Source organism: Periplaneta americana, chromosome 14 (assembly GCF_040183065.1).
Source record: "Periplaneta americana isolate PAMFEO1 chromosome 14, P.americana_PAMFEO1_priV1, whole genome shotgun sequence".
Classification (NCBI taxonomy): domain Eukaryota; kingdom Metazoa; phylum Arthropoda; class Insecta; order Blattodea; family Blattidae; genus Periplaneta; species Periplaneta americana.
Window position 1 is genome coordinate 106,963,603 of NC_091130.1, and position 26,811 is coordinate 106,990,413.

The following is a 26,811-nucleotide window of genomic DNA, read 5'->3' on the forward strand; positions in this document are numbered from 1 at the left end:
TTAGACCAGCCTCTCTATGCGTCGCCAGCCCAGCCAGCGCGGCGTCCGGGGAATGGAGAGATGTTGACGGAATGATGTACATATGAGGAAACGGGAGAACCCCGAGAAAAACCCAACTGCTATCATTCCGCCACAAGTGTCAGTATGGACAAATCCTAAAAATTATCGTATTTTACATGTTTTTCTGAAAAAAATTGCCGCTACACAGGAACCACTGGTTTAGATTACATGAGTGGGCTACGGGATTTTAATTACAACTTTAATGTGCCACATGTTGAAAAATATTCAACACTGGACTATTGGTTCATAATCCTCACGAGAAGGAGAATGGCAAGATCTTCGAGTCAGTTTCTGTGTAAATTGATGATGATGATGATGATAACAAGGAGACAATGTAATCATCTCGCACGTTGGAATGAGATAATTAATTAGTATATTGTAGATTTATTAATTTGTCCTACAGAATGTTCTCTGTAATATTGACACTTAATATTTGAGGAGAAAAATTCGCTCCGGGGATCAAACCCGGGTCTACGTACCAGTCCACACCTGTGGAGTAATGGTCAGCGCGTCTGGCCGCGAAACCAGGTGGCCCGGGTTCGAATCCCGGTCGGGGCAAGTTACCTGGTTGAGGTTTTTTCCGGGGGTTTCCCTCAACCCAATACGAGCAAATGCTGGGTAACTTTCGGTGCTGGACCCCGGACTCATTTCACCGGCATTATCACCTTCATTTCATTCAGACGCTAAATAACCTAGATGTTGATACAGCGTCGTAAAATAACCCAATAAAATAAAAAAATCTACATACCAAGCGCTCTGACCACTAAGCTACGCCGAATTCAATCAACAGCACCGGATCGAACTCTCCTCCTTCAATGTTTCCCTTTGTGGCCTGACTCCAAGTTAGGCATATTATATATATATATATATATATATATATATATATATTGACGTATTCGGCGTAGCTCAGTGGTCAGAGCGCTTGGTACGTAGAACCAAGGACCCGGGTTCGATCCCCGGCGCCGGAGCAAATTTTTCTCCTCAAATATTAAGCGTCAATATTACAGAGAACATTCTGTAGGACAAATTAATAAATCTACAATATTCCCATATCAAGCAGTGCATAATAACTGCGGATTCCCGGCCAACAAGTCACTCAGCTGAGTGCGCTCCTAGTATAATGGCAGTTGACATTGGACACACGTCAACATATATATGCCTAACTTGGAGTCAGGCCACAAAGGGAAATATTGAAGGAGGAGAGTTCGATCCGGTGCTGAGGATTGAATTCGGCGTAGCTCAGTGGTCAGAGCGCTTGGTACGTAGAACAAAGGAGCCGGGTACGATCCCCGGCGCCGGAGCGAATTTTTCTCCTCAAATATTAAATAATTAATTAGGCTTTTAATCATCTTGACAATTGTGTAATTTCTTATTTCTTCTATGTAAACGTAGAGAAATCTTTACATTGTTTGGTAATTGCAGGATCCACTAGGATACGATCTACACCGTGATTTGAATATTTCATGGGAGGAGAATGGACAATACGCTACTGACGTGTTTACAAGAGAAGCGGTTCAACTAATAACATTACATGACACAAATCAACCCTTATTTCTCATGCTGTCACATCTCGCAGTGCATTGTGGAAGAGAAAAGCCACTTGAAGTACCAAACCCTGCAGAATCAACTGAAAGATTCAGTTACATAAGTGACGTCAACAGGAGAATGTATGCAGGTACCGACATGTCTGGCGTATTTTAAATCCATGCTTACACACTCATTCCTTGATTTTATGTATTCATTTATCGAGTAATGTATTTGCTTTTTATCAAGGTTCATATTTGAGTAGTTCACAAATTAGAGCGGACCAAGTCCATCTGGAATAGTTTTGAGATACTGAGTCTTAAAGTTCCTGGCTCATGCTTAGCAACCTTCACCTTCCATAGGAAATGCTGTCCTCTGTGGAGTAACAAATGAGTTATGGACTTGGTTTGTTACGGCAATGAATAAATCTAAGTTTTCTTCATTCGAGATTGTATTAATCCACAAACTGATCACTGGTGAACTTGGTCCACTCTGGTTGTGAGCCCCTCCTTTATGATTTTATTTCTGTGGTGTTTGGTCAGAACATGATAACTCCAACAATGGCTTTTTTAATCTGAAAGTGCAGCCTATATAAAAACAGTGCTCTTTCGTTTGGTATAGCCTTGATATCTTCATCTAATATCATGTTATTTTCCTTCACATTTGTATATATAAATTAGAATTATGATTTGTATAGCAAAAGTGAAAATAAAAATTCTTGTATCTCAAAAACAGCTTTATTGGAGATATCATGTTTTGAGGAAACAAAATAGATTTGTTTACACATTAATTAATCAATAATAATATATTAATTCAATTCCTCCTACCCATTCATTCGTTTTCTTATCTCTTTACTAAACCATTTATTTATAGTATTTCAAAATATGAGTATTAGGTAATTGCACGCAGACTCAAACATAACAGTCTCAATACAGTATTTTTTTTTTCAGAAATAAACAGATTAGTGAAGGAGTAGCGTCAATACCATGTGTGAAATTGAAATTATGTTATTCACAGAATCATCATAATTAATATGATATGATATATATTTGATGTCAACATTTACATCTATGTAACATGGACCTCACAATTTGTATCCGGTGCCACAATTACATTCATTACAGTTATACTTTTTGTAGACGCTTTTACAATTTAACTTTCGACCCTATTTAGATCAATCAAAATTAACGCTTTTACGACTCTTCTTGATTTTCAGTACTCTTATATCGGACACACACTGTTTCTAATAATACTTGTTACTAAAACATACTACACCACTGTCCAATATGTTCGTTATTATGTCTGTTTCTTGTGTACATTTCATTTTCAGATCTCACTAATTTTCTGCATATTGTACTTCACTATCCTAGCTAGCCTCCCCCGCCATACTCCTCACCTATTTTCATTACCTGTATCGTATTACTTAACTTCCTATTAAACTCCTCTAATTCATTCAAAATTGGCACTTTTATCACTCCGTTCTAGATTTTCAGATCACTTAGACTATATCGAACACACACTATTTCTACTAATACTTGTTACTAATACATATTACACCATTGTCCAATATGTTCGTTATTATGTCTATTTCTAGTGTACATTTCATTTTCAGATCTCACTAAATTTCTACATATTATACTTCGCTATCCTAGTTAGCCTCCTCCACCATACTCCTTACCTATTTTCATTACCTTCATCGTCTTATCTAACTTCCTATTCCACTCCTCTAATTCATATTTCAATTTATTTACTTTGTAAGTCCTTAGTCGTCTCTTCCTTAGCCGTCTCTGTACCAGAAATAACCACTTCACATTTTCTGTTACAAACTCGTCATTCTTTTTCTTCACTTCACTTCTCACTTTTTCAGCTCTTGCACTCACAGAAACACTTTCACTTCCCCTCTCGGCACTGACCTTCCTTCCCACTAATCTAGTTAAATCACTTCCCGAATCACTTGAATTTTTACTCGTGTCGCTAAACTTCACTGCATTTGTGGTACTTACGCCGCTCTTATCGGATTTCTTCACATATGTTTTCTTCTTCTGTATTCTTGATCTCAGCATTTCCTGGTTCTGTCTCGCTTCCTCCGACGCGATCTGCAATTCAGCTACTATCGGTGACTCAGGAGAAGACAAGAGCGGACTGAGGAGGAAGGGGTGTGAATAGATAACGTAAGACAACACGAGCAGTAAGCGGAAACATTAGGTCTCCTTCTGTTCAACTTAGCTTTAATTTCCATACGCATTGTTATCATGTTTCCTGCACGAGTAATAACCTGGCTACTGGGATGCTTATTTTAGCGATGTTTATAATAATGAACAGCGATAGTCAAGAAGGTCACATTCTTTTCGCTCGTCTTCTCCTGAGTAACGGACAGTAATTCTCTGTCGTCTACACGTACCTGGTCAACGATCTTCTTATGATAGTTACTTTCTACGACAATTGCTGATTGAGCAGACTGTCCATCATCTGTCACATATATTTTGTCCCAGTTTCATAATTAATATATAATTACAGAGGCATGGGATGAACTTTGCAGTTGACGTAAATTATTAATACCGATACCTATCCGTACCCGTGAGCTACGCTGCACTTGTTATAAATAAATATCATTGACTTAAATCTGTTATATTTCCAAATACAGCTTTGTTATGGTTATTGAATAATTAATTTATTATCAATTACAAATCGTTTGCTCCTGAATTATTTTCAAAGTTGTATTTAGAACTATGAATGCAACTGTTTTGATATGATTCAAATTAGAAAAAAAATAGATTAATATAGATATTTTATCTTAATTCTAAGTTAAATATTTTTGTATATAATAATGTAAAATTAAATAACCTTAACTGTGTTTGAGGAATGCTGTTCTTTCTGTTTGCAGCTATGATAACCAAAGTGGATGACTCGGTGGGAGAAATTGTACTAGCTCTGCAAAGGAAGGGTATATTGAACAATACAGTCATCTTGTTTCTATCGGACAACGGAGCCCAGACTGTAGGAGAATTCCAAAACTGGGGTTCTAACTGGCCATTTAGAGGAGTACGTAACTTATACAGTATAATTTACAAATTTAACGTATTAATGATGGAAAACTAATATGGACATTTTACAAAGTGATTCTCAAAATATTTTTTTCGTATTCTATTCATCCTTAAATTAAATATGTAAGATATACTATCTGTGATGCAGCATGGAATATAACCGTTGTATATGATTAGAATCTTGCGTTTGATTACTTTGAGTGCAAGTTAGATGCATATGGCTCATACTGGCTTCGCTTGAAAAGGAGGGCTCTGATTCGTCTCCCAGCTCGGTTTCGTGTATTACATCTGCTTATTCGTAAAGGACAGTATAGGCACTGAATAATACTACACACGTACAAAATATACTATCATGTGTATTTAATAACAAAGTATTTATTTAAAGCCATCTTATATATATATATATATATATATATATATATATATATATATATATAACAGAAGATTATTCTCATAATAAAGGAAACGAATCTAGATTCTAGATAGCCTATTTTTCTGTTTCACAATATATTTTTCACCTAAAAAGCAAAAGCAATGGTCAATGCTCATTATTTTTCGCCTATTTATATAGTTTTGAATATTTAAATTGCACTTTTTAAAATAAATAGATATATCTTATCATATCAAAATAAGTTTAGACGTAAATAATATAATAATTTATTGAAATAATTTAAATTTAAATATTCACAATTGAAAATGCGTTAATATTGAAATATGTATGTATATATATACTTACAAATGGCTTTTAAGGAACCCGCAGGTTCATTGCCGCCCTCACATAAGCCCGCCATCGGTCCCTATCCTGTGCAAGATATCCAGTCTCTACCATCATATCTCACCTCCCTCAAATCCATTTTAATAGTATCCTCCCATCTACGTCTCGGCCTCCCCAAAGGCATATTTCCTTCCAGCCTCCCAACTAATACTCTATATGCATTTCTGGATTCGCCCATACGTGCTACATGCCCTGCCCATCTAAACGTCTGGATTTAATATTCCTAATTATGTCGTGTGAAGAATACAATGCGTGCAGTTCTGCGTTGTGCAACTTTCTCCATTCTCCTGTAACTTCATCCCTTTTAGCCCCAAATATTTTCCTAAGAACTTTATTCTCAAACACCCTTAATCTCTGTTCCTCTCTCAAAGTGAGAGTCCAAGTTTCACAGCCATACAGGACAACCGGTAATATAACTGTTTTATAAATTCAAACTTTCAGATTTTCTGAGAGCAGACTAGATGACAAAAGCTTCTCAACGGAATAATAACACGCATTTCCCATATTTATTCTGTGTTTAATTTCCTCCCGAGTATCATTTATATTGTTACTTTTGCTCCGAGATATTTGAATTTTTCCATCTCTTCGAAGGATAAATCTTCAATTTTTATATTTCCATTTCGTACAATATTCTGGTCACGAGACATAATCATATACTTCGTCTTTTCGGGGTTTACTTCCAAACCTATCTCTTTACTTGCTTCAAGTAAAATTTCCGTGCTTTCCCTAATCGTTTGTGGATATATATATATATATATATATATATATATATATATATATATATATATTTCGGCTCTGATGTTTCAATTTATGTTCATTTGTAAATGTTTGTAGGTTGTTTTTGTCTCCATGTATTACAGTCTCTAATGCCAGATTACAGAAATTAATTAGAATAGGCGTACTTCTTTTATACGTGAACGTTTTAACTGGACACATCGTATTTATGTACACATCTATAAATGAATTTATATAAATTAAATGATGTAAAATTACAATAATACAATAAATCACAATAAAAACGAAATTATTTACGCTGACTACTTGCTTTACGAGTCTCTATGCATTACAACAAATGACTGCAAACATTTTAAGTGTTTCAAAAGAAACATTTCTCCTTCTTTCTGATAATATACGCTTTCTTCTTTCCTAATGAAGCATACGCTAGCAACGTCTTCTTTTGGAACACTCATTTCCAACCGTCTAGTTTTGTTTTGTTTTGTTTTGACATGGTTCACTGAACAGCAGCAGACCTGACGTGTGTACGCTGCGCTAATATCCAAGGTCGCTAGATGTCGCTGTCGAACAGCTGTTGGTCCTTAACGGCGGACCTTGTACATACAGACCGATTATTTAGTCCTGACAGCTCAGCGACGCAAAAGAGGGGAAGTAATAGGAGTAGTGGATAGAGTTCCGAAGTAGAGATAAGGGCGAGCGGTCGGTAAAGGAATGCAGTACAGCTTAACTGTACTGGAAACAACGCTATACCGCATGCGTGACATCCAATCGCTCTGACTGCAGACAACAGACTAACCTGAATGTCCCTTGGCGTAACTTAATGGACTCGCCTGACCCAGGCACACATTGCCGACGACCGTCAGGACTAAATAATCGTACTGTACACTGTTGCGCGTTGCTCGGAGGAGACTCTATAATACGATACACGAAAATTTTCTATCAGTATGTTCTTTCTCTTGTATTGTCCTTTGTTATCTTCATTGCGCCATTTTAACCACAGCCCTTAACCACCGGCGTGGCTCAGTCGGTTAAGGCGCTTGCCTGCCGGTTTGAAGTTGCGCTCGGGCGCGGGTTTGATGCCCGCTTGGGCTGATTACCTGGTTGGGTTTTTTCCGAGGTTTTCCCCAACCGTAAGGTGAGTACCAGGTAATCTATGGCGTATCCTCGGTCTCATCTCTCCAAAATACCATCTCGCTATCACCAATCCCATGGACGCTAAATAACCTAGTAGTTGATACAGTGTCGTTAAATAATCAACTAAAAAAAACACAGTCTTTGGTACATTCGAGTGTATTGATGGTAGGACGATAAAAACACAGATTGCAACTGCTACTCGTACACTAGGAAGTGTTTGAATAAAGATAGTTCAAAATGCTTGTACTTCAGGTCCATGTAAGTTGAATTGGGTAATGAGATGATTTGATAGTGACAAAATAATGAAATAAGAACGGCAATGAAAGTCACATGAGAAATCCCATCCTACGTTTAGGCCCTACTTTGTTCGTGAATGGAATTTCACTTTTGCCAAAATTCATCGGGTATGATTAACTAAGATTTGGAAAGATGAAGAAGGAAAATAAGAATACTTGTTGAGATGGAAATATTATGAGGATGGCGATAGCTATTAGGAAAAAACAAGCGTAGAATAGGCTTACTATTTGCACACTGTGTAATGAGCTTATTTAACTTCATGGGACAGCAATACTAATTTCAATTAGTTACATAATTGATATGGAATCAGGAGATGTCAAGGACATTTACCGCAGATGTTATACATCAGTGATGTCAAAACAAGCGCATTTTTTTCTGACCTTGACGTCTTGCGCAAGCATCAAGCGCTAGGTATGGAAGGAAGAAGGATTATGTATATCAGACGTCTCCAAAAGCGTACTCGCGAGTAAGCCCCTGAACGGAACCGAAGTCAGTATGTAGCAAGAGGGCTTGATTATTTGAAGGCCTCTTGATATGTAGTGAGCCCGCTCCGCCTCACCCGTCCCCACCTGTACTGTACTCAATGTTTATGCGTAAACGAAGAGCAGTGGCGGACTGTCATTATCATTGTGTTGGTCGGAGTGTTCGACCGTTTCACAATGTCTTCTAATCATGACCGTAGTACATTCATGGATGAAAGGGAAGAGAAATATATATATATATATAAATATATATATATATATATATATATATATATTGTGTTAGTGGGGAGAATATGAAATGTTTAATATGTTCGAAAATTCCTAAGGGCGTGTTAAAATTGAACATTCGACGACACTATTCGACTCTTCACAAAGAATATCATACAATAAAATAACAGGTATGCTGGACTGTAAAAATAGTTTATTTTGGGACGTCTGTATAACTGTTGGTTATACATAATAATCAGTATATTACGTGGCACAGTCATTAAGTTCTAAGAATTGACGCCTGGAGGGTAGGCTCCCACAAGAATCTGGATGTATCACAAGATGCCGCATAACACGGCGTACATTTAAACAGAACCAAATCCTCCCTCAAAATAGTCTCCGTTGGCCGTTATGCACGTTTGCCAACGTTGGTATAGCTGTTGGAAGCACAGTTGAAAGATGTTGGCAGGAAGGTCCCGTATGGCTTCTCTTGTGGCAGTCATGACCTCTTCGGAAGAATGAAATCTACGCCCACGTAGGGTTGTTTTCATGCAAGGAAAGAGAAAAAAATCGCATGGTGCGAGATCAGGTGAGTACGGAGGGTGTGGAAGAACTGTCACCTGTTGTCTTGCAAGTTCCTCTTGGACAAGGACAGAGCGATGTGCAGGGGCGTTGTCATGTAGCAACAACCAATTCTTTGTACGCCATAGCTCAGGTCGCTTACGGCGAATTGAATCTCATAAACGGCCAAGGATCTCTTTGTAGCGGGTTTTGTTCACAGTTGCAACTTGTGGGATGAATTCCATGTGAACAATTCCATTTGAATCAAAAAACAGTTCAAGCATCACCTTGCCTTTTGACCTGTCTTGTCGCGGTTTTTTCTGTCGTGGTGATAACGGCGTTTTCCAGGTGGTGGATTGTCGTTTCAGTTGCGGATCGTAAAGGAAACACCAAGTTTCGTATCCAGTTATTATCCGGTTGAGAAACGTCGGATCATCGTCAGCACTACTGATGAGGTCACCACAAATCGTCATGCGATCATCACGTTGGTCTTGCGACAGGATTCGTGGCACACTGTGCTGGGTAACACGAGACATGTTCAGGTCATCAGACAGGATTTTGTAGCAAGTACCATGGCTGACCCCTACTGTTGCTGCGATATCGTATACCGATTGGGAGCGGTTAGCACGCACCAACGTTGCAACTTCTTGGATCTTGCGTTCAGTTCGAATTGTTTGTGGCCGACCAGTACGCACATCATCTTCCAAACTGTCTCTTCCTTGCAAAAAACGTCGGTGTCACCTAAACACAACACTGCGACTCACTGCGTCCTCACCGTAAACTTGCTGCATCATTTGAAACGTTTCGGCAGCAGTTTTTCCTAATTTCTGGCAGAACTTGATGTTTGCCCGTTGCTCAAACTGTGACATCTCGGGTTCCGACGTGCGCATTCAAATCACCGTCACAACAAAGACCGTAGTTCTGCTTACAGTGTATGCACTCAACTGTCTCTTGTTGGGTCAAGAGACTAACTGACAAGGTATCATACCATGGCGCCACCTATGCGCTATAGTGCACCACAACGCCACTATGCGCTCAGTATTAGAACTTAATGACTGTACCACGTACAATACGTTTACACTCAGTTTCGCATGATATACTTATAGTTTCTCGTTTTATTTTAGGTAAAATACAAATATTTTGATAAATTTGAAACAAGAAAATACAAACACAAATCACACACGTATCCTCAGTCTTAAACAAAAAAAAAATCCTTGCTAGCTATGTTCTAACTTGGAATATTGAAAAATCAATGAAGCCCTTTACAGAATGAGCATTTTTAAAATCGTGCATACAGGACGTTACTAAAATACTGTGTCTAGAACAAAGTCACAAGTTTAAGAAAATTAAATTGTCTCCAAACACAGTTCAGAGAAGGATTTGCAAGATTGCAAATGTAACTGAATCTGAAGTCGAAACAACAATTAACTAGTTTGTAGCTTACTCACTTGAATTGGACCAAAGCACATATAGAAATGACAAAGCTCACCTAGCCAATTTCATCCGAGGAATTAATGAACATTTTACTTTGTCTGAATATCTTTTAGATGTAATTACTCTGGAGGAAAATACAACTGGAGAAGATGCTTTTCAGGTACTTAAAGACTCATAGAACAGAAATGTTGAATTTGCAACGGCTTGTGTCAATAGCAACAGATGGGGCTCCAGCCATGACTGGTAAACGGACAGGATTGATGGGCAGGCTAAACAAATGGTTGAATGATAAGGGAGTGCCTGTAAATGTAACATATTTGCATTGTTTAATTCACCAGGAAGCACTGTGGAGTAAAGTTGTAAATATGAAATAGATTATGGATGTCGTTGTACGATCGGTCAACACAATTAATGGTTCCTTCCTAAAATATCGCAAATTTCGTAAGCTGTTAGAGCAATTACACCTAAGAGAGGAATATGAAGATTAGGTAAGATGTTTATGCATATGCTTTATTGTATATATTGTTTCAGTATATCTACATTGTTCATTGAAACTAATTGTTCCCTTTAATTTACAAGGGAAGGACATTCAGGAGCTGGAAGATGAACTGTTTGTTACTGATTTAACATTCCTTGTTGGTATTTCGGAAAATTTCAACAATTTGAATTGTCATCTGCAAGAACACAATCAGAATATAATCGACATGTACAATCGTGTTACATGGTTTGTGGCAATGCTAGATGTTTGGAAAGTGTAGCTTATGCGAAATGAATTATTCTATTTTCCATGTTTGCATTCGCTCACGAATATTCCCCAATCAGAAGTATAAGCTTCATAATATGTCAAAATAATATACAAACGTATGATATTTCTTATCCTTTTGATGTTATTATTTGTAAACATAAGCAGATCGTTGCCGCAATCCCCCACTGACCGCTCCCATCTGTTGAGGTACGAGTCTCTCCCCCTCCTCTAGCCTTACAGCACACTGTGTTCGGCGGGCAGCATCGAGAGCACGAATGACTATACGCTTTTTGGAGACCTCTAATGTAGCCCGTTAGATTAAAAAAACAGTGGTGTACAAACTTCAAACTAAACGTGAAATTTTATGTCGTTATTTTTATACGGCTTCTTTCTGTTTGATATTATCTATATTGTCTGTAAAACAAAAGTACTAACACCAATTTCTTAATATTGTACTTGTGTTTTAAACGTTAATAACATAATAAAGAGTTAAGAAGGAATATTCACATAAATTCCATAGTAGTACAATTATACTCTACTAAGAAAATGAAACAGATCATTCCTAAAGAAAGTGATAACCCCCCCTCCCAAAAAAAAAGAGATTGAATATTGTCATATTCATAAGTTGGAATTGATCTTGATGGTATCTTTAGCCTTGTAAAAGTAATCAATAAACTTATCGAACAATATTATAGTACAAAGCAAAGTTATCTAGGTATAGGTTTTTTTAATTGGTTATTCAACGACGCTGAATCAACTACTAGGTTATTTAGCGTCGATGAAATTGGTAATAGCGAGATGGTATTTGGCGAGATGAGACCGAGGACTCGTCATAGATTACCTGGTATTCACCTTACGATTGGGGAAAACCTCGGAGAAACCCAACCAGATAATCAGTCCAAGCGGAGATCGAACCCGCGCCCGAACGCAACTTCAGACCGGCAGGCAAGCGCCTTAACCGACTGGGCCACGCCGGTGGCTGGTATATGTTTTAACTGTAACTATTATTACATAACAAACCTCTTATCGCATTATGCTTTTAAGGTGATATTGGTGTGCAACTTCCCAACATCAGAATATTAAATTATTTTCGAAATCTGCTGAAGCTATAGAGCTGACGTTTTTGCAACACATGGGCACATATCTTTTGTTTATGATGTAACAGTAGTTGTTTTGTTAATTCATGTCGTTACAAACATTTTCCATGCGAATATTTACAAAATTTTCAATTTACTAACTTCAGCAATTCGCATTTACGATATATTAAATTTACAAAAACATTGTTTCAGTATCTTTAAGGCTACTAAAGAAACATATATGAAAATTTCACTTTTCTGTGAAGAAAGTTGAGAAAATATTTCTATTGAATAAAAAAGCAAACATGTGAAAAATGAGCATTAAAATTAAAACTTACATTCTTATAATGCACTTATACTTCTCAGACAAATCTAAAAATTAACATGGATACAGTTTTAATAAGTTCTCTTCCCTTTATCTATTCAATCAGTGCTGGCCATCGCTGTATATAGCTCGACCAAGCGGCATAGGCTATACTACCTCTTTCGTCTGTCTCTTTCCTTTCCGCTGTATAGCGCTCAGGCTCTCCTGAGCTCTAAAGTGCACTCTTGCGCCTATGGGCATCAGTTGACATGACTATTATAGAGTTTCAATTATGTTGAGAGAATGCCAGAAGCAGTGTTATCTAAACAAATTATGAATTGGCAGTTCAAGCAGAGGCAAATATGTTATAGTTACCGAAGTAGATACTGATGGATATTTTCGAAAAGTTATGAGTAAATAACTAGGTAGTACATTACAAATCAACTTTAAATAAGTACTATATTTTTTTTCCTACAGGTAAAATTCACCACATTTGAGGGTGGAGTGAGAGGAGTGGCAGCAATTTGGAGTCCGTCAATTCGAAATCCTGGAAGTGTGGCTCAACAATTGATTCATATAACGGACTGGTATCCTACGCTGTATTCAATCGCTGGTAAATATTACATTTAATAGCACACACGCACACAGATATATATATATATATATATATATATATATATATATATATATATATATATATACACTGGGAGGTAAAAAAGTGGGCGTATCCCCCATGTATTCTTATTTCACAGACTTTGTGAAAGTTGAATGTGAATGTTGGTACCCCCATGTTTACATTGGTGCCATGCTATCATGGTAACCGTGCAGTTATAAATAGGGACCGGATTTTTAGGTTTTTAAAAAGACCATTTTAGGTTTTTGGTATAGGTGAAATAGCTTTTTTTTTAGGTTTTCTGTCCAACCTGTGAAAAGGGTCGCAAAAACTGCCAGATCGTTAAAAAGCATCCTTACAATAATTTATTAAGGCAACATGGACCACGAAACTGACTTTTTCAAGAACCAAACTATTTATAAAAAATTAAAAGATTCGAAATTTTGTCCATTTTTCTTTAACATTATTTGTAGTTTGAATAAATTATTGTAACAATTAACATTTTATCTAATATAATTTGCCTTGATATAACTACGTAAATTTCAATACATAGAAGGAACAGTACACAAACAACTTTTGAATTAAATTTGTTCAAACTTGATCAAGAATTATTTTAAAAGGTAACAAACAAACAAACAAAACAACATTATTTACTGGTACTGTTCCTGGTTGCAATATATGACCAGATACTTTTCAAGATTCTCGACTGAGAAGTTTCTCTATTGTCTCTCAAAATACGTTTGAAGGACGAAATGGTGCTTTTGACAGTACATGACGTCATAGATGCAAAATTCATTGCTGCCACTGCAGTAGGTACCCACGGTAACTGACATTTGAAGCTTTCCCCCTAGAGAAGGGAGCACACATTTTTCATTTTCTCAAACCCTGGACTCCTCTGCAATACTTACTTCAGTTTTAATGTGACGGCTTCACCCACGGGTCTGGTACTTGTTTCTGTAGAAGCGAGTCAATGACACCAATTGCATCTTTCAGTTGTAGCGATGAAGATTCCAAATACTCGATATATTCACATATACGATTCCTACGATAATGGTTCGGAAAAGTATTGAAGTAATTAGGGTTAAAAAGCAAGAAAAAAAATAGGTAAAAACCTACAAATCCGGTCCCTACTTAATAAACAAATATGGCTGACCAGAGTCAGTTTACCATCGAACAAAAATTAGTGACAGCGGTTTTGATTCATAAAAGACGTCATACCGGCGATGCCGTGGAAACAGTGAAGATGAAATTTCGTGACCGCTTTGGTGTGGAACCGCCGAGGAAAACAACAATGTTGGGCTGAAAAACGTGCACTCGCAACGGTTAGTGTGAAATACCGTTCCAGAAATGGAAAGCCGACAACAAGGTCCTTTCTTCTTCCAAGGTTTCTTTAATTGACCAGCCTACCAGGACATGCTTAGTGAATGGTTGATGCCACGATTGGAACAAACTGGTATCGAAAACACTGTGCGACCTTTCCCAACCTGCGGATTAGAAGAGGATCTACAGGTGATCAAGCTCCGTTTGTCTGGCCTCCACGAAGTCCCGACTTCACAACACCTGATAATGTTCTCTGGGAGTTCATCAAGAACAAAGCGCGAAATCACCGCTATAATACAACGTGCAAGCAGCTGTGGCAGACGCCTTCAACGAAGTGGCCCTTGATTATCTTCGTGAAACATCTGCCAGGATATGGCGCAGAATTCAGCTGTGCTATGAAAATGAAGGTCTTCATACCGATGTTTTGGATCGTTAAACTATCAGGTACATGTCCATATCAATCAATCAATCATACCCATCGTAGTATTGTAATACATGGGAGGTACGTTCACTTTGTGACCTCACTATATACGAGTATATATATATATATATATATATATATATATATATATAATTCTTTGAGATATTTCAAACAAGAAGGTTCAATACAATTTTGCTCATGTTTAATTCCTTTTCGAGAAAAGAAATGTTTTTTGTTTTGGGAAAGCCGTTGATTTAATTCACAATATGCTCAGTCAATTTAAGAGAGCAGTGTATTATGATAATGAATGATTGAAATAATTTTAATTTCGTCCTTTAAATGTGCAGAAATTTAATCCGAACAAATGTAATATTTTAAAATTCCTTTTCAGAACGAATGTATTGAATAGTTTTTGCATACTGTTTTTTGCGTTTATTATAATTTCAATACTGCTTATCAAGTATTGTAATAGGCTGTAAGGCCGACTGTAAGTACTTCAAATGGATATTTTATCGCTTCTATAATCTGGCAATCAGGATGCTGGCTTCCAGATCTTTAGATCCCGAGTTCCATTCCCGGGCTCCTCTCTCGGAGAATTTTCCTTGAAGAAAAGTTCCTTGAGCGGTCATCAGCACAGAGCACCCTCTCTTACTCGCGGAGAAGACTCTACACTATGGTGCATTCGTAGCTGCTAGCGGGTATGCTCTCTACCACTTCCTGCTGCACGACGGGGCACGACACGTTGCTCCGCTTACCCTTTACCCATTTTAGCGAGTGCTGACGACCACTGGTCTGTCTAGTCTGAATATTTGTATGGATATGAGTGCGAGTGTTACTAATTAACCAATCTTCATATATCAGGACTGTCGCTGGACAGAAAACTGAACACAAGTTTCAATGTCACACTGTTGGCAGGTATCGCCTTCAGTTAGCACTATCAGATAGCACTAATAGATTATAGAGAGTTAAAAATGTATTTAAAGAAATGTATAGATCTAATTCTGTGTGTTTTATCTACTTTGAGATTCAACTTTCTTGTCTGTATTTTATTGTACAGGATTGTTTCCGATCTCTGATAACGAATTTGAATGACATCATGTGCGTCAGGAGTCACACGACAACTGAACTGTGGCGCGAGGTGACAGACCAGTAGTGAGTGATTTCATAGTCAGAGTGCACGGCGACTCACAGCAGAAATTCCCAAGAAAATCGAGCCTTTTTTGGGAGGGATACATTACGACCCTTTCCGATGCCAAGTACAGTTAAGTGAATATAAAAGAACCCTGCAATAAACGAGGTTTCGTTATTCCCAAGAAAGGCATCTTCTGTGTACTTAATAAGATTGGTAAAACTCGAATGGAATTAATTTGTATCATCTCGTGGGGTGCGGCGACTTGTGACGGGGGGTGGATTAGCTTGCTTTTTCCACTCTGGAATTAATCCCATCCGAGTTTTGCCAGTCTTATTAGGTACACACAAGATGCCTTTCTTTGAAATAACGAAATCACTTTTTTTACAAGCTGCTATGATTTTCACGTAACTGTACTTGGCATCGGAAAGAGTTGGTATGTACCTCTCCCAAAAAGACTCTATTTTCTTGGGCATTGCTACTGTGATACACCGTGCACTCTGATTATGAAATCACTCACTACTGGTCTGTCACCTCTCGCCGCAATTCAGCTGTCGGTGTGATTCGTGACGCACATGATGTCATTAGAATTCGTTATCAGAGATTGGAAACAACTCTGTACTACGTACTGTGCGATTTAGAATTGAAGGGTTCAGAACCATAGTGGGCCAAGCGCCATTTACTAAAACCGTAGCAAACAAGGGTTAAAATGAAGTTATGACCATAATTCAATGGAAACATATAGGAAGTAATATAAAGTATACACATTCAATCTAAATGATATGTCAATCTTCATTAAACTATGATATTCACTCAACTTTAACCCTTGCTTTCTCCGTTTTTAATGAATGGCGCTTGGCCCACCATGGCTCTGAACCCTTCAATTATAGGCTAATGTGCTACAAATACATTTTAATTATAGGTGGAAATGTCTCCTCTCTCGGGAAGATAGATGGCGTCGACCAATGGCCGTCATTGTTGGACAATACTGTTGTAAAACCTCGTAACGAAACTTTAATAAACGTGGCTCAAGCAGATGTGATGGAAGCTATAATCGAAGGTAAATGGAAACTTGTTAAATCTACGACGAAAAGTGGAGAATATGACGGTCTTTATGGAGAAGATGGAAGAGGCTCACCCAGTCCTCTGTACAATACAACAGGAGTAACTGACAGTCTCGTCTCCAAGGCAATAACATCTTTACGTTTAAACAGCCTAGAGGAGACAACGATTTTGCAGTTGAGAAAGCGCGCTACTATAAATTGTGATGTACAGAGGGGCGATGTGCAAGATTCTTATTGTCCATCTTACTGTCTGTTTGATCTTGATAATGATCCTTGTGAATCGGAGGATTTAGCGGCGAGGTATCCGGACAGAGTGAAGAATTTAAGAAGCAAGTTGGAATATTACAGGAAAGAGTCTGCACCAGAATTAAATAGGCCTGCAGATCCAAATTCCAACCCTTCTCTTTTCAACAATACTTGGGTTTGTTGGCGTGATGATAAATACGTGCGAATTGATTCATCAGACCTTTCTTCGAAAAGTGATTATAAATTTCTTTCTTTGCATACCTTTCTTTCTCAGATTTTATTCCTTTGTGTGTTTTACTCTTTAGTATGATTGAATTAATAATTGTTGTGAAATATAATATTTATTTTGGTAACTAGTATCATGTATTTAAAATACAACAGAAGTTAAAGATCTTTGTAACTAGTTTAGTTTTCAAGTAGTACATAATCTTCTATACTCAAAAGTTAAGAGGAAAACTGCAATATTAATAAGTAGAGACAAGATTTTCATGCACTATCAAATCGTAAAATATGCATGCATCCATTCACTATCAAATCGTCAAATATGCAAAATAAAGGAAAAAAAAAATACTGAAGATATGCACTATCAAAATTGAAACTTACATTTTATTTTCGAATGGCACAATGTACTACTAACAGTCTTTCCAAATTTCTAAGATCCTTTTCCCTTAATCCACTGTGCCACAAGATCTCTTCTCGAACATTTAATCGGGGGCATTACAACACTTCACAGATCACCACAGAACACAAATACAGCAGCTAATTCACAAAACACCTGTACATGTAGCCTACTACAGACCTTCTACCTATCTGCCTGTCCAAATTAAAGGCTTGTTAGGGGAAGCATGTTAGTGCTATTGTCGCCAAACTACAAAGTATGGAAGGGAGCAGAAGAGGCATCCTTCTCATAATAATTTTAGCCCCAGAGTAAGACTTGTATAGAACAGGAGTGTGGAATTCCAGTGTGACATACAATGAGAGGATTAGCTGGTAAGGTTCAAAGTCCTCAGGTAGAAACCCTGCAAACCGTTGGCATTTCACTTATTTTTTTCAGTACATATACTCACATAGTGTAAGCTCAGAAGTACCAAACTCTACGAGGCAACATTTATAAAATGCAGTATCGTGTGATTTAATATAAAATATGCAATGAAACTATAAAAATGGACGTAATATGCAACATAACCCTCAAAATATGCATTATGCATGAATTTACCACTAAAAAGACCAAAACATGCAAATATGCACGGAAAAAGTATACATATTTCGAATCACTAAGCCATGAAAAGGTTATTTACAAAGTTTGAGAACTGTAGCAATCTTATATAAAAACATTCATTTGCATGGAAATCCTGTCTCTATTAATAAGATACTGTTTACGTAAGGTTCCTTGAAACAATAGATGCTATCAATAAACGATGAGTTAATAAATGTACTTAATTCTTTATTGGAAGAATTTCTAAATCAGTGATAGTCAGCACTCGCTGAAATGGGTCACGGGTAAGAAGTGTATCTGAATATGCACCGTCGCGACGCGTCGTGCAGAAGGGAAAGAGATAATATATACCCGCCAGCAGCAGTCGCCACGGATGCACGCTAGTGCAATGTCTTATCCGCGGGTAAGAGACGCTAGCCTGAGGGTGCACTGTGCTGATGACCGCTGTTCTAAAGTTACAGAGGCTAATCAGACACGCAGGGGATGGCGCCAAGAGGGTACGAGGGAGGGCTTGCGCACCCCTTCTGAAATCCCCGCAGACCCTTCAGCACCCCTCCAAATAACCTATAATGCAATCTTAGTATTATAGCGTTTAATCATATATAGACATGATGATGATGATGATGATGATGATGATGATGATGATGATGACGATCTGCAATATGTGGACCGCAGCGTCGAGAGCACCTCTGCGTGTATAAATGTAAGTAATCGATTTTTCCCAACTTTAGCTCATATCTCAAAATGGGTTTCACTTTTTTGATTGGCGTATTAGAAAACAGTAAAGTGACGTATTTCTTGTAAGACGCAAATTTTAGTGGTTCAAAGAGTATTGATGCACTAAGGTCATGAGTGTCTCCACAATTTTATAAGAATATAGCTGAAGTAGAGATCCTTCTATTATTTTTATACACTGATGATTCAGTTCCCGCTCCCCCCCATGTCCACCATTGTATACTGTTTTTGAATAGGCCTAATTAGAGTTATTTCAAGTGATATAATTTCTACATACTGCATGAGTATAAGTAGATGAATTTTTGCTATCCGTATCACTATCCTTTCATTTTTTCCTCTTCACTTATGATGAAGGATGGGTGGAGCGGAGAAAAATTCTCTCCGACACCGGGACTCGAACCTGGGTTTTCAGCTGACGCTTTATCCACTAAGCCACACCGGATTCCAGTTCCGATGCCGGATTGAATCCTCTCAGTTTAAGTTCCACCTTTCAGTTTCCCTTTAGTGGCCAACCCTCATGCACCCTCACAGATGTGTGACAGTGGCACAATGTCCAACATATTATGTGCATAGGTGCACTCATTACGAGTGACTAAGTGGCCGGGATCCGACGGAATGAGCGCGTCTTGAATCACTCAATGATTATTTACGTATATCATATTAATATGATAATACCGAAGTACGTATGATATTTCCGTGCAGGAATTCTGCGTTATCATATGAAGAATGGGTAGAGCAATGAGGAAGACAAGGACAGCTTTTTTAATTGCCTTCTTTTCTACAAGTCAAAGCCAGAATTGGAATTTACGGCAGAGGGGCACTGTGGCCTAAAACTGCAACCTGTTACGATCTATTGCGCATCTAGGCGCATTTTTCAATGAAAAATCCCAGACCTGACCGGGAATAGAACCCGGACCGCCTTGTGACAGGCCAGAGGTCTGATCACTCAGCCACCGCAGAAATTATCGAGAGACGTCATAGTACATAAAGTCCTGCATAACCGGTTACGAAAGACAAGATTGCTACTGAACGCCTGGCGCTATAGACAGTATGCGAAGCTCTTCCGTCTCGCGGAGTAGTCCAACGTTCGGTTTAACGAATGTCCGAGTCTCACTCGGTTGAACGGCTCTGGATCATGAACGACAGATAACATTGAGCCATCCAGGAATTCCAAGAATCGTTACAAAGACGCGATTATCACCATGTACCTTTCAAATGATATTTCTTCCTCTCTCCTCATTGATTGAAGCACGCATCATGAAACTACAATCATTAGAATTGAGAGTGATTTTATTTTTGTTAATAACTTATCCCCTAAAAACGATTTATTAGAGAAATAATAATACATCCGCTTAGAATATTTAAAAGATATAGGCTATATTAACTACTCTTTCAGAGGTAGCCTATGTATTTTGAGTTTAAAGTATGAACGTTACAATAGTAAGTGTGTACATATTTGCTCGTCTCTTTTGTAGGTAATTGTAATTTATTTCATTCTTCTATTTGTTTACACGTCAGATTTCATCTATGCATTACGCTTATTTCCTTTGTTGTTACCGGTGTCCATTAGTTGATTTATATATTAATTATGAAGATAAATGTACCAAAGTGTCCAATCAATTATAACCCTATTTCAAGCTAACTTACTTATGGCTTTTAAGGAACCCGCGGGTTCATTGCTGCTCTCACATAAGCCCGCCATCGGTCCCTATCCTGTGCAAGATTAATCCAGTCTCTATCATCATATCCCATTTCCCTCAAATCCATTTTAATATTATCCTCCCATATACGTCTCGGCCTTCTCAAAGGTCTTTTTCCCTCTGGCCTCCCAACTAACACTCTATATGCATTTCTGGATTCGCACATATGTGCTACATGTTCTGCCCATCTCAAACGTCTGGATTTAATGTTCCCAATTATGTCAGGTGAAGAATACAATGCGTGCATTTGCGTTGTGTAACTATCTCCATTCTCCTGTAACTTCATCCCTCTTAGCCCCAAATATTTTCCTAAGAATTTCAAGCTAACCCTTTTTTTAATTAGGAAAAGTAAATTTCCTTCAATTACTCCATTTGTGTAGTTACAAAATGTCATCAGAGTTCCTGTATGGTGAAATGTGCTTGGTATTCTCTTCTCTATGTCTGTTGTTCTGTCTAGCCAGGCGCAACCGCTTCAAGGCCGGATATTCGAACGAATGTCCAACCTCGCAGGTTGATCTGCTACTGGTCGAATATAAACCGGTTGTAAGCGCTATTCTGCAGCACTCTGGTAGTACACCAATAGGCCTATCTGTGCGGGGTACTACAGTTGGATTAAAAATACTTTGCGATTGACACCAGAAATATCATCAAGTGAGATGTACTGTCTGATAATAGATGTACATATCAGCCAGAACCTCCAGAGGTAGCATACTATGTAACTTCAAGTCCAGATTCAAAATCCTCCAAGTTGTGGTCGATGAAAGACTCAATTCTTGTGCTCGCTGAAAAATTGATTTCCGTGTATTCTCGCGTACACTCTCATGAACAGCGACTATGTTCTTGTTGTAGCGTTTGCGTCGTTCAAGAAGGCTACAAGTGTTGCCTGAATTGCGACAGAACCAATTGCCTCAAATTTTTCGATCAAACGCCCAATATTGTTTCCTTACAGGGACGATTATGTACACCATACATTTCACGTAATGCACGGAATGCTTGGCGAACGGATGCCCATTTTGATAATAAATTTTAACGATCTATACGCCTATGAAATGGTGTAACGTTCCAAACCCATAAGTCAGCCGTCTGCAGAAATGTCATTTCGATGCCTGTTACTAAGTGACATTGCAGGGGCAGGCAAGGAATACACATCCCCCTCCCAACCAACCCTTTGCAGGTACAGTATGATTATTTAGTCCTGACAGTCGCCGGCAATCTGCGCCTGGGTCAGGCGAGTCCATTAAGTTACGCCAAGGGGTGTTCAGGTTAGTCTGTTGCTTGCAGTCAGAGCGATCGGATGTCACGCATGCGGTATAGCATTGTTTCCAATACAGTTAAGCTGTACTGCATTCCTTTACCGATCGCTCGTCCTTATCTCCATTCCGGAACTCGCCCCACTACTCCTATTACTTCCCCTGTTTCGCGTCGCTGAGCTTTCAGGACTAACTAATCGGTCTGTACGTTGGACAAGTAGCTACCAGTGGCGTAACATATAGCTAGTTAAGCATGGCTTTGTCCAAAGGTAGGAAACGTGTATTTAAAGAATAAAAATGGGAGAATACGTATTTTTCTTGTGCTTATGGAAACAATAGTAACTTATATGTTTATTGTGCTCGAAAGTTTTCAAGGGCATTTATTAACACATTATTAAACGTCATTATAATGTAGCCTATGTCATAAATAGCATCAGAAGATCACAGGTATTTATGAACATTTAAAATCCAAATTGCAGTATGAAGGGCAATAGCAAAACGTAGTAGATATGTACGATATGGTGCAATCATTCATTACAACGATAGATATCTGGAAATCAAATATGAGGGGAAAACAGTTCCATCATGTCCTATGCTTACAATCACTTTCTGATATTTCTGAATCAGATTTAAATAATTATGTTGAGCTAAATCGAAAAGCCGAATTTCAACAACGGAGATTCGGTGATTTTAAAAATATTGCAAATGATTTTTTACTTTTTGCGAATTCTTTGACCATAGATATAAAGAAGGTTAAGCCAGAAATGCAGCAAGTAGTAGCTGATTTACAGAGTGAAACATATTTACAAACGCGGTGCAAAGACAAGTGTGGTTTAAATTTCTTCAAAATTCTGTTTACGCAAAAAATATGCTTCCCTTAGGTTATTTGCCGCCAATATAGCGGCATGTTTGGTTCCACTTACAGTTGCAAACGTTTTTTTTTTTTCAAAATTGAAACTTGCAAAATCAAAACAAAAATCGCGGCTGAAAGATGAAAGTTTATTTGCTATCTTGAGATTGGCTAATTGTAACATAAACTTAGAATTCACCTTGAAAGTTACGATACAGTTAATATGAAGTTTGTGATGGCTGCACGCCACTGATGTCTGAGCAGGCCTCAACCTTACCCACAACCATGCGACGTCATGTGTATTGCTGGTTGCATTGCCTGAGTCATCGTGAGTACAATTCTGCCGATGACTGGTATGGGGAATTCAATGTAAAGGCATTGAGAGTGTTCAGTCTCGTTGTAAGCTTCGAAAGTAAACATATCTTTGTGATGGCTTCTAATCAATCGGTGCCTAGTTTCTTGTCTGTATGAGAGAAACTTTTCCTTTTTGTGTCGTGTGGTGAAGAGGCAAAAATGTTTAGTTTGTGGCAAGGAAATACACCAAGCTAACAACGTTTAATCTACAATAGTATTATTCTTCGTGCCACGCTAATGAATATGACAGATATTAGAGAGATGAACGTGATGAGGTGATAAAACAGTTAAAGGGTACTGATAATTATCAAATTAGCGAATATTGTGTTCGCTTGAGCTTCAAAATTACGGTACTCTATTTAAAGCGAAAAATCTAAGGTCATTTATTGATGGAGATTTTGCTAAAGCTGTTATTGTGATGGCTGCAGAGAAAAATGTTTAAATCTGCTAGAAGATTTTGAAAGTGTAAGCTTGCCTTCAAAGACAATAATGAGAATTAGAAAAATCCAGAAAATCATCGTAATAAAGTTCAACTGGTGAATTAATGTTTACTAGTCACACGTTCTTGAAACAGGAAAGCAATTTTTACTTGAATTTTACAAAGCATTAATTTGTTTCAGTATTTCTGGGAATAATATCATGCTTAGATGTATTTTAATAAAAGTGTTCTTCAGTTCATTTTCAAAAAGATCATTATTATAATTTAATCCTAATTATTAGTTATCCGTTACACAACTTCAAACAGTTTCTTTACAAATCGTTTTATCTGTGTTCATCTGCATTTAGGCCTAACTTCAATGCATTTTTTACAGTTCGAGTTATAATTTTAATCGACTGGACAACATTAATGCAAGTCGTATTCTCAGTTATTACATTCGTGCTTCTTTAAATCCATGCATGACCTTGTCCTTACTCATCCTTCAATCACTATCCCTATTATGTTTCATGATCTTGTCAACCCTCCCTCAACCATTACCCCTACAATGCTCTTAATTTGTTCATAAAGCGTACACTTGATCAAAATGAAAGTGGCCGGCGTCTGAGAGACTAAGTTCGAATCGGGAATTTCCGTGAGCGCTCGGGACAGCCAGGCTTTCTTCAAAAGATTGCATATATACTTCTAGTAGTTACAGTATAATGGGGAACACGGCTATTAATCACTAAAATCTTCCGAGAAAATAATTCATGTACGAAATTTAAAACAGACAGATCGTTCAGTGTGTTTAAACAGTGAATATTGTAACACAAACACTATATACTGTTTAACAGGTTCTCAAGTGGAGTACGACCATTGCTCGTTACAATACCATAATTTTTTTTATCCTTACAATACTTTTCGTTTTATTATTTTTGTCGTGTTAATAGAAACTTTTGACGCAAGATGGAAGTAACACTTAAGACGACAATTAGGGACTTCCATATTAAAATGTTGTGTTAATTATTTTATTAATCCCTGCTGCTTTGCACTTTATTGCCTAAGGAATATTCAATAAATATGTTGACGGTTAAATAATTGGCAATAATTAATTTGCAAGTTGTGCTACAGGGAATATAATTATTATACTGATCTAAATCCGTATGTGTGTATGTATATACACTTTTTTCTGGTTGAGTGGAAGAGAAGGCCTTACGGCCTTAACTCTGCCAGCTAAAATAAATTATTATTATTATTATTATTATTATTATTATTATTATTATTATTATTATAATCATCAGGGATTAAACGTAGTAATTGTAAACAAGAAGAAAAACCATAATTCTGATGACAAAATATATCCCGATTTTCTGGAATTATAACCACAAATTTTCACCAATTTTGTAATTATCTGTAAGTAACATGAATTAACATAAGCAAAATTATTTGATTATATTACACTATAAGGAGTTGTAAAAAATAAAAGAAAGGACAAAACAAAACATTCACTACGGAGATTCGAACTCGAACAGTCTGGATAGAAGTTAAATAGCTTAACCACTGCTCCACGCCAAGCATGCTGTGGAGCTTAATTATTTTATTAATCCCTGTTGCTTTACACTCTATTGGCTAAGGAAAATTCAGTAAATACTATATGTTGACGGTTATATAATTGGCAATAATTAATTTGCAAGGTGTGCTACAGGGAATATGATTATTATGCTAATCTAAATTTGTGATCATTAGGGCCTAAATGTAGTACATAATTGTAAACTAGAATAAAAACCATAATTCTGATGATAAAATATATCCTGATTTCCTGGAATTATAACCACACATTTTCACCAATTTTGTAATTATCTGTAAGTAACATGAATTAGCATGAGCAAAATTATTTTATTATATTAGACTAAAAGGAGTTGTAAAAAATAAAACAAAGGACAAAAATAATTCACTACGGAGATTCGAAGCATGCTGTGGAGGTAGCCCAAATAGCGCCTTGTATTATGGAGTTAACTAAAGCGGCGCACGAGGGTTACGATAGTGAACTGCACGCTCACCCGAAGGGACTTAGAAAATTTTCATTGCTCAAGAGAACGGCCACTTTCATTTTGACCACTTTCATACAGTGAGAAGGAGTGCAAGGTACTGCAACAAGACAGAGCATACAGCTTGTCTTCCCCTGCATAAACAAAAGAAAAAGTAGAAATCTAAAATGCAGTACAGTATTTAGTTTTATTGATCTTTCATTTCATCTCTAACTTATCAACCAATTGGTCTCATACATGTAAATACTAGTATTAGGCATTCACATTACTTTAGGTTCAATTTTATCAATATAAGAAACAATAATTATCACGAAAAGGGAGCCACCATCGCAAGCTTCCTCTGTGCCCGCGGCAGCGAAACACGAGCAGGCTGAGATGACGTCACAGGGCATCGAGTTGACGACCACTGGCTTGTCAACAACAAGAAAAATATTACTGCTACAACTTCATAAACACGGCAGATAATATATTATCACATTTATCACAGTCTAGTACATAGTCACGAAGCTTGAGATGATTCTTCTGCATTTCTCGCGATACAATGCGCCAAGCGGTTAGCAACTGAGAATACTAGGAACAATAGACTGTGCGATAGTAGCGATCCTAGTGACTAGCAACTGAAGTTCAACTGTCATTGAATGCATATTCCCTACGTATTGAGCTTCGTGACTGTATGTACTAGACTAGACGGCAGTTCGGAAGGCGGTCGGCTGCTATATGCGCCGTAGCGTCACAAGCTTGTACAGCGGAACCAATCGGAATCACTTATTGCAATGATTTCTCCATCAAAACTTGTTGTTCCATATCCAAGAGATCTATAAAGTGAGAAGAGACAGCACGTAACACCTGCACCTGCATCTTGTTCCCTGGAGATCAAGGATCCGTCGGTGTATAAATGAAGCCAATTTTGTGGAGGGTACCTAATATTAATTGTCTCTAAAGACAATTGTTTCATTATTTCAGTGTTTACTTCTGATTTGAGTATTTCTTCTGTTAAATTTAGATTATACTCTGTATTTAATAGTGTTAAAAGGTTTGGTTTAATTTGTAAGTTTTCTTTTAAATTCGGGAT

At 37.6% G+C, this 26,811-nt stretch overlaps 2 protein-coding genes across 3 annotated transcripts in view; one reads left to right on the top strand and one right to left on the bottom strand.

The window, feature by feature from the left end:
* Positions 1-17,564, top strand: part of LOC138713619 (arylsulfatase B-like) — a 30,327-nt gene extending 12,763 nt beyond the window's left edge. For both annotated transcript variants that reach the window (XM_069845853.1, XM_069845852.1), the window contains exons 4-7: positions 1,483-1,735; positions 4,469-4,626; positions 12,856-12,991; positions 16,784-17,564. In XM_069845853.1, coding sequence (XP_069701954.1) covers positions 1,483-1,735; positions 4,469-4,626; positions 12,856-12,991; positions 16,784-17,481 — 1,245 coding nt within the window. In that variant the 3' untranslated portion in view covers positions 17,482-17,564. The remainder of the gene's footprint in view (positions 1-1,482; positions 1,736-4,468; positions 4,627-12,855; positions 12,992-16,783) is intronic.
* The window catches only part of Fcp3C (Follicle cell protein 3C), a 119,877-nt gene that overhangs the window by 55,768 nt on the left and 37,298 nt on the right, over positions 1-26,811 (bottom strand). The window lies entirely within an intron of this gene.